We start from the raw sequence: 16,381 nt of genomic DNA on the forward strand, positions 1-16,381 counted from the left end.
GCAATTTCAATAATAATATACTTTGATTAAAATTCCATAATTACAAATTTGATGAAGTTAATCAATTAGTAACTGTAGAATGTTGATTAGTTAATGCGCGTTCGAATTAAAGTGAAAACGATGACAGAAGCCAAGTCATGGAATGATGAGAGAAATGAATGCATTACACTTTCTAATCTTCCTCTTCCAAACATCCATTCATCCCAACCCCTCTACTCCACCCCTATTTGATTCTCTTACCATCCCCTTTGGCAAGGTGCGGAGGGGTGGAGAAGGCAAGGAAGCATAGGTATTGGGTGAATCTCGGCGGAGGTGAGTTCAACGTAGCTTGACGCGTTTTTCGTCCTAAAAACTCAGCTCAAGCTCTTCAGAAGCCTCCAGGCAGATGCAGGCCGCTTCAGCTTAGGGAGCCTACAAGTTTTATAGGCAGACGATTTTTTTAATGTTTAACCGTGATTTATTTATTTATTCGAAGTTAGATGGAACAATGTGTTATCGGCATGGACAGACTTACATAGGCAACTTATTCTATTGACGCTTTTTAATACTGGAATCATAAAACTGATTCTTCAATTCATTCAGTTTCCATGTTGATAAATTTTTTCATTCGTGAACTTTGACTTCGTGAAAATATTATTTTTAGGTAAGATTTTCTGCAGTGATTTTATTTCCGAGTCGTGGCATTGAAAAAAGTGGACATTTACGAAGATTCCCATGAATAAAAATACAGAAAAATTTTTGGTCTCGGATAAGATCGATTGAGAAAATGACAGTTTTAATGAATTAGATGTATCTTGGAATAAGATTAGAAGAACTGAGATGATAATTCCTGCAATTTTACTAAATTGAGAAAGTTATACAATATGATAAGATGAATTAAAAAGTACTTTTTGCTGAATTTGGCCTGCCCGATATCTCAAATCGTTTAGCAGCAAAGAAATTATAAAGTTTTGTTTCGAAGAAATCAACAGCAGCAATTGTAACAAACGCTCATCATAATTCAATACAAATAACAAAGTAAACACTCTCCGCCGAGAAACAACTGTAAAAAAAACCCGTTTTTTCTTTTCGTCTCCATCCCGTACTGAAGAAGTTGTGGACGGGAATCTTCCGAAGGAATCACCATTCATACATTGGCCAAAGATCACAGAAGCAGACTTGAAAAATCCGCGCTTCATGCTTCGATCTATTTGACTTAATATTGTGGGGTTTTTTGATCTGCCTTCAAGTTGGCCGACGTGCAAGTGTTGCCCGAAGTCGGGGTGGGGGAACCCCCTCGGGAAACGTGGGAGATGTTGATGGCACAGTTGCAACATCAATCGGACATTGTGTCATCAAGGAAGGGACTAAAAGGACCCCCGGCAGAAGGAGAAGGGATGTCACCTTTTTCGCCTACCCAGGCTATTGCTCCAAAAACGGGAATCGCCCGTTCGCAGTTTTCTCTGCCATACGAGTCCGAGGTAAAAATATTTCAATCTATAAAAACTGAATTTAAAACTACTCTTTAAAAAGATATAATTTCTTTGAATTAATAATCAATATTTTATATATTGTTATATTTAATTTTGTATTTGCTTATAAAATTTAATTGAAGGATTAATTTAAAGTTAAAATTATATTTACAATGTGATAATGTATTCAGTTATTATTTTCTTCTATGAACTATTGTTTCTTTAAATGAATAGGCGGCATTTTATTTATTGCTAGAGTTAACTAAAATTATATTTTACAATGGGAGATAATATGTTTATTTATTATTTTCTTTTAAGAATTATCGTTTCTTTAAATAAATAGGCGGCATTTTATTTATTGCTAGAGTTAACTAAAATTGTATTTAAAACGTGATTATATGTTTATTTATTATTTTCTTTTATGAACTATTTTTGCTTTAAATAAATAGGTGGCATTTTATATATTGCTGAAGTTTAGTAAATACATTTACTTATAAAATTTTCCTAAAATATTAATTTAAAAACTATCTTGAATTAAATATATTATGTAATAATACGTCTTTATTCCTTTTTTTCTTTTATAAGTGATATCTTGTTTATTGTTTTAGTTTTACTAAATGGATTTACATATAAAAACTTAGTAAAAGATAAATTTAAAAACTAATTTTAAATTAAATCTGGGCTATGATAATTTATTTACTTATTATTTTTTAATAAATTATCGTTTCTTTAAATTATTAAACTATGCTTCATCTATTGTTATAATTTACTAAATGTAGATGTTTTTGAAATTTTATTTCATTACCTTTTCCTCGAAACTTTACCTTGCTTCCCAATTCATTATTTTTAGTAAAATGAATTAAATAAAATATTTTGAAACCTGATTCTTTCCAGTATTTTAACAAAATATCGTATATTATAATAATAAATTTTTTATGCAATTTATTTATTTTTTAATACTTTAATCATCTAAATAATTCGGTATAAAATTTTTACATGTATTTTGTTTAGTATAAATTTTTTTTAAAAATTTTTAGTATAAATTTTTTTCATTACTTCATTGTTTCGATGCTTAGATCATATAAGTTCATATATTTTAGAATAAAACATTGTTTCCATCCACACTTTCAACTAAAAAATAAGTTAAGCTTTAGATTTGGGAATTTCACAGAATTGTTGAACAAACTTGTTGTTGAAACTCATAAATCTGAAAAATATATTATTAAGTTAATGAATTAGAGCTACAAATGTACTAAAAAAGCTTATATATTTTATTATCTTTTTTTAACTGCAACCGTTCTAAAATTTACATCCTTTGCATTTGATTTTCATACCACGTTTATTAATTAAGGGATTTAGATGTCTTTTATTTCATCACAAAAACATGAATGTTAAACTGTTTCTAAATTTTCTATAAATTAGCTCATATTTAACTTCGGATTTTGAATCTTTTACTGTTGTTGAACACAAGTACTGATATTATTTAAATGTGACCATTTTAAAACAATGTAAAGAACTTTTTATAACTCAGTTTTCTTTTGAGTTAAAATTTGAAGAAGTAGAAAATTATACTATAATGTCTTGCGCACATGATTAAAGTCATAAAAATCATGTTAATGAATTGAAGCAACTTTTAATGAACAGTTAAATGAGCTCGCACTAAAAACCTACAAGCTTAAGGAAATTTTTAAAAAAAAAAGAAGTTTTTTTTAAATTAAACAAAACTTAATTTTCTTTGATTTTTATAGAAAAAAAATATTTTGATCAAGAAGAAATATAAAATATTACCAATATTTAAGTACCAGAACGAATTTAAACAGTACGCTATACTCAAATATGTTACTAAGTTTTAACTTTGAAATCTTGCGTTCAATCTTGCTCTTAGAAGTTAAGAAATCTTGCTGACAATGCGAAAACATTTGAATTGAGAAAAGCAGATTTAAAGACAAACTATGAATAACAAATTTGAAACAAAATATCTGAGTTTACAGACGATTCCTATTTTAAAAATTAGGGGTGTTATTTTCAGTTTTCATTGGGTTTTAGTATTTAGGGGTTTCATAGGATTTAAGTATTTTTACTGTATTCATAGGGTTTTACAGCATTTATATTCATAGGGTTTTAGTATTTTTACTGTACCTATGGAAGTTTTTTGAATATTTTCTTATACTTCGTGTACAATTGTTCATAACATATATTTTTTTTTCTTTCAAAAAATTGAAACTTTTGATAGAAAAAACCCTCTAGACTTCTTAAAATGGAAATTCCATCTCTACAAAGAGAAAGAGCGTGATATATTTAGCAGCAACCTAAACGTTAATTTTAGCAAATTATTTAATTGAGGACATGCATGCAAACTTTGTTATTAATAAAGAGTTATAAAATCATTTGGCATGTACATTTAATCTAGTCTATTTACTGTCAACTTAGCAAGTTTTAAGTTTTCTTTGTACATGATGTAAAATATTTTAATCCCTTTTACCTTAAAATTTGTATTTGGACAAACTAATGCCACCTTTTTGTGAAAATATCAAATGAAAAAAATATGTTTAAAAAACATGTTTCATTTAGCACTTATACAATTTTCAAATACTATTACAAATACAATTTCTATTCAAAACTATTTATCACTTGAAAAAATTCTTTGCACATTACATTTTATTGAAAAATAACTTTATACTATGAAAAATATATCAGAAATGCTCCAATTATAATTCATTTGCAGAATAATGCGCATTATTTGAAGTATTTTCAAATTTTGATCTTTGATAAAAAGTGCATATTAATATTTCTTCATTCAATTTTACACCACAAATTAAAAAAGCGTGCTTTTAATTTATAAGTAAATTTTTTCTTTAACTCTTTTTCCAATTTTGCTTTTCTTTTAAATATTTTAATTCTGATTTTGATTTCTCTGAATCTTTTATTTAAAAATAAATTTACTATAACTTATCGACTTTTGCATGTAGTTGTACATAAAACCTAAACACTTTTGTACCATAGGACAGTTTACAAGATTTCTAAAAAAGACATTCTCATTTTGCTTTAGTTGACAAAAGTGATTTAAAAATCAATCGCAGAAACGTAAATTTTTGTATGGATGTAGTTAGAAAAAAAGAAAAACGTATAAACAATTTTAGTATAGATGCAGCTTGAACTTTATTAGCTTAATATGGTTTTCAGATTCATGAGTTAATCAGATCGTTAAGCAATTCTATAAAATTTTAACTTTTAAATTTATACTTAATACTCATTTTAGTTGAAACTGTGAAAACATTGTTTAATAATGAGATATTTATTACATTTTTTAGCAATTTTTTAAAATTTCCATTTTTAAAGATATATTTAATACTTATTTCTAGTTTAAACTGTGAAAATATAGTTTAATATTGAGATACTTATTAAAATTTTCAGCAATTCTAGAAAATTTCCACTTTTAAAGCTATACTTAATACTTATTTCTAGTTTAAATTGCGGAGACATTATTTAATGCTGAGATACTTATTAAACTTATATGATATAAATATCGAAACAATAAATGTTATAAAAAAAAGCTGACATTTATACGATTAAAGTAGTAAAAAATAAATAAATTACATAAAAATATAAGAATAAAAAAAGGTTATATTATAATATACAATATTTTTAAAACACAGGAAATTAGGCTACAGAAGCTTAGGAAAATAACTAAAATTTGTATCATTTTTCATACTATAAGTAAATAACATAATCTTTGTTATTTCGTTTTTTAAAAATTTATGTATTCCTCGTAGTTTTATTTTTAATGTAAAAAATTCATGTATAGAAAATATTTAAATATTTTCTTATTTAAAAAAGTAAATATATATCTAAACCACTTGAAAATTGTGAATTATTAGTAATATTATAAATATTTATAAGTTCCAAATCTCAAATAAATAAATAAGTAAAAACAGATGTAATAATTTATTTTCTTTCTTTGTAAAAACATCACTCTTTCTCCTACTGGGAAATATTAATAATGTTTTAAATTTCAGCTTTAATTAACATAAATATGTTTTAAATTACTAAAAAACTTAAATAATTTTACTATTGCAAAAAAAAAAAAAAAAAAAAAATTCAACATGATGGTGTTTTTAAAAATAAAAAGTTTCTTTCATTGCTTTTAAGAAACTTCAAATGATATTTTACTTTACTAAAATGAAGCAAGACTATCAAAACTTCATTAATAAGAATAAAACAAATTTCGGATATCGTTTTGAGCTCTAAGTGTACTTATGAAACAAAATTGAACTCTTATTTATCAGATAAAGAACTTAATCCCTTTGGAAGAAAAAACATTGATAAAAATCTAAACTTTCCGGAATAAAACATCATCTTGAAGTTTTAACTTCGCTTGACTGATCTTAGTCAAGATGAAGAAGTATCACTAAGATGAAAAATAGATGAGTCAACTATATCATCTACTAAAAACGTAATTCGATAATTGGATTTTTTTCTCCTTAAAACGTTACTAAAAAATTTTTTTTTTAAATTTTGGCAAAATGTTTTATTTATTTTGTTTAAAAAGTTTAAATTAAGTTTAGGTTTATAATTATAGATATTATTTACTCAGACCGTTATTTATTGTTATAATTTTTATTTTCGTTTCATAGTTCATGTTCTTATTGTGTTTTAAGACCATGAATAGAATTTTATTGAAAGTTTCAGAAAATATTAAATAATGGAGTTTTATTTTGATTAAGATTGTTTTTATTTTCATTTTAAAACATTTATTGAATTTGGTTACAAAATTATTTAGATTTGTACTTTCTCAGTCTGTTTTATTTATTTAATTTTTTTTAGGACGGTAAAACTCGCCATATTTTGTGTCTTAGCTGCATTTTGTATAGAAATAACACGGAATATTTCAATTACTTTGTTTTTATACTATTTTAATTTTAATAGTATTTTAATTACAATTTGAATGTATAAATAACACGTTAACTGCTTTTATTCAAAGGAATCGATAAAATATTTGTTTAAAAAGATGTCGATGCTAAAACTACTTTCTTTAAATTTAAAATATAATATTTAATTAGATTAAATCCTATAAATATTTTATTATATTAAATATTTTTTAAAACGTTATGGATTCATTAACAAATACTGAACTAACTTAAAAAATAAAATTGAGTTATTAAATATTATTTACTGGTGTTTAAAGTAACAATTAAAATTTGGTTTCAAACAAATTATATTTGTAATCGAATACAAAAATCTGATAACCTATGCACAATATTGTTTAAATAATACAGTTTGCAATAAGTAACACATAAATCTAAAATACTTATAAGAAATTTAACTAATTTTATACCTTAGGATTTTATATTTTAGGATTTTATTTTATACGTTAGGATTTTATTTCAGGATTTTATTATAGGATTTTATTTAGGATTTTATTCGTAGTTAAACAACCGACCAAATTTTGGGTTTACGATTGCTAATGTTCATCTCCGTAGAATTGTAATTTTGAACCCGATCTAGAAGACAAGGGAACTCATGGATAAAATATTGGGAGATATTTGCCTTCGTGGAGGTCTTTTTAATGGAAAATACCCACATTTGCGATACACGGAAATGAAAATCACGAAAACCTGCCATGGTTAGCTTGACTCTATCACTGGTGATATTTTACGTCAACACTGTGGTCGGTGCGAACCGCGTGTAGAATTCGTACCAACCAGACATCGCTGGAATTCGAACCCGGTTCACCTTATTGGAATCAAATTTCTGATGCATATTAAGATACAAATTAAGTTAAATAAAGGAAAGATACGTATTTAAAAATACAAATTTAAAAATACAAGTATAAAGTAGATTATATATTGGTTTGTATTATAAATAGTGAAGACGCGATCAAGATTTAGCCGTTTTATTTTAAGTGTAGGAGATTTTTAAGATCTTGCTATCGTGTCTTAAAGAATTGAAGAAATCATAAAGAGAAAAATCTGAGCAAGATTTAATTGTTTTATTTAAGTATAAGAGATCTTGAAAACCTTGCAATCTTTCCTAAAGAAATTAAAACCTTCATGAAAAGAAAAATCTCAGCAAGATTTTGTAGTTTTATTTAAGCATAGATTTCGAAAACTTTACAATCTTTTCTTAAAAAATTGAAGACGTCGGGAAAAGGAAAATCTGAGGAAGATTTTATTGCTTTTTTCTAACATAAGAAATTTTGAAAATCTTGCAATCTTCTCTTTAAAAATTGAAGGCGTCGTGAATAGAAAAATCTCAACACGATTTCACTATTTTATTTAAGCATAGGAAATTCTGAAAACCTTGCAATCTTCCCTTAAAAAATAGAAGACGTCGTGAATAGAAAAATCTCAACACGATTTTACTATTTTATTTAAGCATAGGAATTTCTGAAAATCTTGCAATCTTCTCTTAAGAAATTGAAGACGTCGTGAATAGAGAAATCCCAATACGATTTTACTATTTTACTTAAGCATAGGGAATTCTGAAAACCTTGCCATCTTCCCTTATAAAATTGAAGACGTCGTGAATAGAAAAATCTCAACACGATTTTACTATTTTATTTAAGCATAGGAAATTCTGAAAACCTTGCAATCTTCTCTTAGAAAATTGAAGACGTCATAAAAAGAAAAATCTGAGCAAGATTTAATTGTTTTATTTAAGTATAAAAGATCTTGAAAACCTTGCAATCTTTCCTAAAGAAATTAAAACCCTAATGAAAAGAAAAATCTCAGCAAGATTTTGTAGTTTTATTTAAGCATAGATTTCGAAAACTTTACAATCTTTTCTTAAAAAATTGAAGACGTCGGGAAAAGGAAAATCTGAGGAAGTTTTTATTGTTTTTTTTCTAGCATACGAGATTTTGAAAACCTTGCAATCTTCTCTTAAAAATTTAAAGGCGTCGTGAATAGAAAAATCTCAACACGATTTTACTATTTTATTCAAGCATAGGAAATTCTGAAAACCTTGCAATCTTCCCTTAAAAAATAGAAGACGTCGTGAATAGAAAAATCTCAACACGATTTTATTACTTTATTTAAGCATAGGAAATTTAGAAAACCTCGCAATCTTCTCTTAAAAAATTGAAGACGTCATAAAAATCTGAGCAAGATTCGATTGTTTTATTTTAAGCAAAAGAGTATTTAAAAATCTTACGGAAACCGTTTAGGAAAAAAAAAATATTCGAATTAAATAATAAAATATCTTTTCACATCCGGCGACCTTAGGAACGTAACGGACACTTCATTTTTTATTGTACGCACATGCCTGTATCTTTTTCCTAAAACGTGCGTGCAGTTTTAATTTTACTTATTATTTGCTTTGTCGCCTCAAGGGTTTTGCCGTAGTTTCCTCTTTCTCGGCTTTGTTAAAGAAAACTTGTTAAACTACAAGAGGGACGATTCCAAATCCATGGATTTTGTTCTGATCGACCAGTCAACGGTAGCTTTTTAATCCCTGAATATAGATCTATTCATTTGTTGGTATTCATTACCTTTAAGTATTAATGTCATTGTTTGAAAAGCAATCTACCTAATGTTGCACATGGGCAACTTTTTCGCTCATTAGTTGCTTATTTATTTGTTGGATGATGTTATTTGGTATTTAAGTCGAGCAATTAATAGTCTTTTTTATTAGGTATATTGCATGACAAAATTAATATTTATCTAGTCGATGATTAAGAAACACTAAATATTTAATTTGTTTTTTAAGCTAATACATTTTTTACGCCAAATAGTTAACTGATACGTATTGTTGAAGTCCTGAATAGGAATATATTACATCTGTTCTATTCCATAACATCAAGCGCCGTCACTGTTTGAGAAACAATCCGCCTGATGTTGCATATGAACAACTTTTTCGCTCGTTACTTGCTTATTTATTTGTTAGATTTTTTTATCTGGTAACTTAGTCGAGAATTAATCGTTTAATTATGCATATTTCATTACGGAATTAATAATTATCGTGAGGATGCAAAGGAAAAAACTTTGTTTAAAAAAATTAAGCTAATTTAATTAATTAAAAATTAAGCTGTTACGTTTTGATAAAGCTTTGAACATGGATATATAATTTTTACCATTTAATAAGACTAATCTTTGTGGCAATGCTTGAAGATCTACTTATCGATGGCTACACATGAGCAACTTTTTCACGTTTTGATTTGCCTATTTATTTTTGTTTATTACGTTGTTATCTTTTAATAAAAGCTGGCAATTTGTTTCGTTGTGAGTCTTTGATCATTTGATAAGGTATATTTTATAAAAAAAAGACTAACATTAATCTCGTCGATGAAAAGAAAAAGCTACATATTTAATGTGGCTTATTTATTTTTTGTTCTAACTCTGTGTTGTATTTTTGCTAAACAGTTAACTGTTACGTACTATTAAGGCCTAATTGATATTTTTTTTCCCCTTTTTGCTTTATAATAACACTAAACTTTATGTTATTGCTTAAAAATCATTTAACCTAATGTTGCACATGAGAGCCGCGATGGGTCAGGGATAGAGCGTTCGCCTTCCAATGCAGCGAACCGGATTCGAATCCCGGTAGATGTGAATTCCGCATCCGGCCTGCACCGACCACAGTGCTGACGTGAAATATCCTCAGTGGTAGACGGATCATGGGTTAGAGTCCCCTTGCCGTCAGGCTAACCGTGGGAGGTTCTCGTGGTCTTCATCTTCATGTAATGGAAATATGGGCTAGCTCCATCAAAAAGTCCCCCACGAAGGCAAATGTTTCTCCCAATACTCGATCCAGGAGTTCCCTTGTCTTCTGGATTGGGTTCAAAATTACAAGGCTACGGAGTTGAACATTAGTTGTCGTAAACCCAAAATTGTATCGGCTGTTCAACCACAGTTACAAAATGTTACACATGAGCAATTTGTTCGCTACTTGATTTCCTTCTTTTTTTTTTTTTGTTGGTTGGTGTTATCTGATATTTAGATCTACCTTTTAATTGTGCTGTTCACCAGTTGATAAATACCTTGCAGTCTTAATTTAGAACAAAATTATTAATTACTTTTGAGTGGAAAAACTCATTAACAGTGCTTCATAGCCAGTGAATTTGTAACTAATTTTTGTAATTGATTTGTGACTGTTATGCATTGTAATTGAGTTGCTGACAAGTTACAAAATACCATGTTTTGTTGATGTATGTTTTTTTTTGTGCTCTGTCATCAGCCTTTCAATTTTAAGCGACAATATGCAGCACCATTTATAAATTCAAATAATAACTTCGTAAACCAGTTTTTATTTCGATGAAATTACAAAATTATTTTAACTAAATACTTAACGTATAACTATCTACTCACCACTACTTAAGTTATTACTCAAAACGATCCAACAAAATGAATCTAAATAAATACTTACTGTATAACTAATTTTTTAACACGTTGAATGGCATGGGAGTCACCGGTGACCGACACTGAGTTTGTTGTAGAGCCAGGGGGGTCACCGGCGAAGCCGAGATTATTAGAAACACATAATTCGAGTAAATTTGTGATATTTTTGTATTATTATCGTTACTTAAATGGTTTGAAGAAATTAATGCAATATAGAACATACAAAAATAGCTTTATTTATATACTCAGAGATGCCAACTTGATCCGGACAGCGAATAAACATTTTCAAATGGTAGTTTATTAATTGTGATCCTTGGTTTAATAAATTCAATTTAGTAGAATTTTAGCCACCACTATTTCTTAACAATTCGTAGGCTTATATAATTCACCACTTTTTTCAGATATTTCATACTAAATCTTTTAAAAAACTAGCAAAATCTGTCAAATTTGCGAATTTAGTTTGTAGTCATTTACCATTTGGCCAGACGGGCAAGCCATTTAAAAGTAGAGCGGCATTCAACGTGTTAACACTACTTAAATTATTATTTAGGACAACCTAACAAAACTAATAGTAATTATAGTGTTGCAAATAGATAGAGAAATACCCGAGTTTAGGGTGCCCCATAAGTGAAATCTATAGATTACATTTTGTGCAAGGAAAATTCACTTCATGAGTCAAAAATTCTTTTTACACATCAATGAAAATTTCTTAAATTCAAATTTAAATGGGAATAAGTTTGTATCTTTTATCTTTAATGATGATGATTTAATTTCAAACTGGCACAATACTTTGAACTAAGCAACTAATGGATTATAGAGAAAATAACCTATGGAAAAATCAGCTTAACATTTAAATTTTATTTGAGTACTTAGCTGTAAAATGAACCGTAATATCATTTAATCAAGTTTAAGAAGTACTACAATTTCGTTTAGCACTTTATTAACATTGCACCAAATTTGAATTCTTCGAGATTTCTAAGACTGAAACAAATGTTTTCTTTTACTTAGAATGCACCCGAAAGTAACATTTTATAGCTTCTGTGTAGAAAGTGTAACCATAAACAACTCTCAAAAACCCTGAGAAAAAACACAAATCTTTTCCAAAATGTAAAATAAACATTTTCCTTTTCAACAACAGCATCGACTAAGAAAACGTTTTTCAAACAAGAGGCTGTACACAGGAACCTATACAGGAAGGATTTCACGAACCACTAAACGAGATGAATCCTATAATTCGGAAAAAAAATCTCTCGTTCTGAAATGTTTGTGTGTGATGGTGCGTGCTCTTAGTTCGTTGTACCAAATGCGGAATTTATAAAGTTGTCGAGTGGAGAAAAATAAATAAATTATGCTCTAGAAAAATCTTTTCCCACACGAGCATATTTTGTGTAAACTCTGGAGCAATATTATAGATTCCGAAACGGTTGGTGAATTCCAGTAATTGCGATGTGTCTTTCTTCTTCGGAGTATACGATAAGACCTAACTAAGCGTATCTTTTCATAGTTATTTTAACTTAAGATGAGTTATAGTTTATGTAATATTTTTAAATGATGCTCCATCGAATTTTAAATTTCCGCTCCCTTCCGTAAATTATATGTTATTTGTTTTACCTTTAAGCATGTGGTTATCACTAAACATAGATGTTAAGCATTAGTGTATCTTAAAAAAACTGTTATTAACTCTCGTTATATACACTAATGTTTTATGGTAATATAAAAGAATGTCTTTATGTTTTGCCGCTTTAAAAGTTTTTTTTTATTTCTTTGAAATATCAAAAATAGCAATAATAACTATCATGTTAAGTTATTTATGCAAAATGCTTTTTGTGTTCTATTCTTAAGGCTGATTTACATTTAAAAAAAAAAAACAGAAATTGCATAAAATAAAAACACCAATTGTATAAAATAAAAATACAAATTGTATTCTGTAAACTCGAAGTAAAGCTTTAATAATTTTTTTATCATTATAGATTGCACTAGTTAGAGATAAACAAAGTTTAAAATAATAATAATTAATAATTGTTTTGAACTTCCAACAATCACAAAAACAACATTTTTTTCAATGAAACATAACAATATGCCCTCATATTTTTTAAAATTCTTTTTTCTCAATCAACTGTTTCTAGTATACTTTTTCTATTTCTTCGTTAATTCTGGTTGTGGATTCATTTTGCTTTATTGTTTGAGTTTATTACTTTGAATTGCTGTTTGACGTAGTATAGCCACTCTTGACTATTTTTCAATTAAACTCTACATCTATACGATTCAACTGAAGAGCTGCTCCGAATATTGAAAGTATGACCCCCCCCCCCAAATAGATGTAACAAAAGCAATTGCCTCTGAATAATTTTTAAATGGGAAGAGGCGTAGTTTTGTTTTACTTATATTCACATACTTAAATTTTATCAAATTATGCTTATTCATTTTTTTAAGTAATAGAAATTCAGCTGTGGTAACACAGAGGATAAAGCACTCATCTCCCAATGAAGTGACTCAGGTACGAATCTCAGCTATGGCAATCTGTGCGAATTCTGCTCCGACCACAGCGCGGACATGATACATTCTCCGTTGTAGACGGTTCATGACTTTGAATCCCTTTTCTGTCAGGCTAACCGTGGAAGGTTTTAATGACTTTCCTCACTATGAAATGTAAGTGCAGGTTGTTCCATAATAAGTCCTCCATAAAGGCGAGTTGTTCGGTCCAATGTCTACCCCTTGTCTTCTGAGTTGGGTTCAAAATCACGAGGCTACGAAGTAGAACAGTGATATTCAAAGAACCGAAAATGCGTCGGCTGTTTCAAGCCGGTAATGAAATCAATTAAAGTAATAACCTCTAAAAAAGTATTTAGTTTTTACTCTGATAATTTGTAAGTTACGCAATCAATTTTTCTGCAAAAAAATATTATTTTAAACAAATTCAAGAGCTTTTTTTTTCCTAATATATCCTTTTAATTTTGCAGGAGCGACGTGATTTGGTAAGCGGCCATGCGGCAAGCCTTGGTCCGATTACCAGCATCGGCTCTGTGGGCTCAACAGCTACTTTCAGCAGCACACCTCGCCTAACGCACACACCGACATCTGCTGATTTTCAACCTCCCTATTTCCCACCTCCATACAACCTACCTCAACAACAGTTGGACTTTCACCATGCTGCGCATGCGGTCAATCCGGCTGACCCATATGGACACTTAAACAGTCTCGCAGCCCAACATCCCCAACACCAATACCATCAACTGCATCCACCAACGCAAAGATCACATAATGTTCGACGTGACGATGACCCATTGCATCCTTTGCAAACGGGGATGCATCCTGGCCTCTCTGCCACGTACGCGGATTCTGTCCGAAGTAGGGGCGATCCAACGTATGCGGCTGTACGAAGGCCGGACGTTCTGGTGCATGGAGGACACCATGGTCTTAGTGAACAAGACTTGCTCAATCTTCACAACGCCACCTTACCATCCATAGATGACGGACAAGTAAGTCAATTATTTACAATTTATGTGTTGCAAGATAGACACAATACAATATTAAGAGTCATATGTTAGGCTTATGCGAGAAAACTGATACAATAATACTAAGTTATGGATCATATGTTAAATGGATAGGTGAAAACTGATACCATACTGCTATGTTAAGAGTCATATGTTAGACTTATACGAGAAAACTGATACAATACTAAGTTATGGATCATATGTAAAATGGATAAGTGAAAACTGATACCATACTGCTTTGTTATGAGTCATATGTTAGATTTATACATGAAAAATGATACTATAATATTATATTAAGGATCATATGTTAGTGTGATACGTGAAAACTAATACTATAAATCTATGTTATAAGTCATATGTTAGACTGATACGTAAAGACTGATGCCAGATTTCATTATTTAATCATAACATGATATCAGTCTTTACATTTCGTTACATTTAGGCAACAGCCTCTTCACACTACTACACTGAATAGGATTATGTCTTGCCTTTATTTCTCGTTTGCAAGCTTCCTATTGACAAAGTCTATAAATCTCTATCACTCATTTAAACTCTTACATACATACATACATACATACATACATACACAAAAAAACTTACAAATACATTTGCATTCTAAGTGTTCTTTTATTCTATAGTCAAAAGACAGTTTTCTACGTTCACTTGTCGACTGCTTATTATCCAATACAATTGGAACATTTAACCACTCCGAAAACTCTAAAAGATTGTCCCTCAGTATCGTTATCCACCGAAATGTGTGAAATTTAAATATTTAACAAAATAAATCAATCAGTACATTTAATTAAGTGTAAAATAAGATACTTTCCTAAGTAATGTCATTTTAGAAGCACCTTCCACTAAGCTTTTAAATTACAAGCTTCTTAAGCCTTTGTTTAAAACTAAGGTTGACAGTAATTCCTCATGGTGTCGCAGAATTTTTTCTATAAAATTTCCAATAAACGTTCAGGTCAGTCCCTAAGGTTTTGTTTTATATTAAATTTAAATAACACAATGACTTGATAGTTATGGCCGGGATAGCCTGGTTGATAGGGCACTGGGCCCATATCTGAGAGTTCGTGGGTTCGATCCCCGCCGGCTGAAGACTCCCCGTGTAGTAAATGGTGACTGATGCACGTTAAATCTGTCTAGTCGCAAAGACCTCCATGTCGCATTCCCATAACAAATCAATACCTCTGGGGGTACTGATCCAGGAGTTTCCTTGTCTTCTGAATTGGTTCAAAATTACAAGGTTACGGAGTTGAACATTAGTAGTCGTGAACTCTTAGTAGTCGGCTGTTCAACGACGGGTATAAAAAATTTTTTAAAAAAAAACTTGATAGTGTAGAACATTAACAACTTACTCCATTTTATTTTAACCATTTATTTTGAACATACTCTATTTTATTTGAACTAATTACTCCATTTTAAAATGCAACGTGAGGCCATTCGAATATCTTGATGGAATATTTCGGGTTAATTTGGACCCCCCCCCCCCNCCCCCCACACTCGTGTACGAATCGTAAACTGATCCATCTTATGATAATCTAAGAATTGCTTCAAAATTATTTATTTTTGAAAATTACAATATCAAACATTCTTATGATTTGAAATCGAAAGAAAACCACCTTGCTTTTTACCTATTAAATTACTTACTTATCAGTTATCTCACATTATTTATCATTATTTTCCACACAAAAAAAATATATGAAATCGATTAATGTAACTTTTTTTAGTTGATTATAGAAAACAGTTATTTTATTTTTGTTCATTGTTTCATAAAGTTTGTATTATTATTGTTTCTGTCAACATTTCGAAATAACAATAATAATAACATGATTCATTTGTTTACGCTATCATTTCCGTGTTTCAAATTATTGTACAAACTAAACATTTTTTTTTGAAAAAAATACCGAATGTGTTTAAAAGAAGGTTAAGGCCTGTTTCCGCTTTAAAAATAAATATTCTTAAACAAACCTACACAGATGAAGCACACAAGACCAAATAGTTACAACAACAATCTGAGGAATTCGATTGTAAAATGTTTTCGGTTTTTTAAACATTCAATGAATTCATAAAAAAGAAGATCCAATCTATGCGAATT

General features: G+C 29.2%; 1 protein-coding gene across 10 annotated transcripts in view; it reads left to right on the forward strand.

Moving 5' to 3' along the window:
• The window catches only part of LOC107443623 (transcription factor AP-2), a 190,988-nt gene that overhangs the window by 122,920 nt on the left and 51,687 nt on the right, over positions 1-16,381 (forward strand). For 6 of the 10 annotated variants that reach the window (XM_071184187.1, XM_071184189.1, XM_071184191.1 and 3 more), the window contains exon 2: positions 13,747-14,265. In XM_071184187.1, coding sequence (XP_071040288.1) covers positions 13,747-14,265 — 519 coding nt within the window. Of the gene's footprint in view, positions 1-244; positions 1,461-13,746; positions 14,266-16,381 lie in introns of those variants that run through there. The other 4 variants (XM_016057554.4, XM_016057553.4, XM_016057555.4 and 1 more) reach the window with 2 other exon arrangements.

The sequence above is a fragment of the Parasteatoda tepidariorum genome, chromosome 8, assembly GCF_043381705.1.
Source record: "Parasteatoda tepidariorum isolate YZ-2023 chromosome 8, CAS_Ptep_4.0, whole genome shotgun sequence".
Classification (NCBI taxonomy): domain Eukaryota; kingdom Metazoa; phylum Arthropoda; class Arachnida; order Araneae; family Theridiidae; genus Parasteatoda; species Parasteatoda tepidariorum.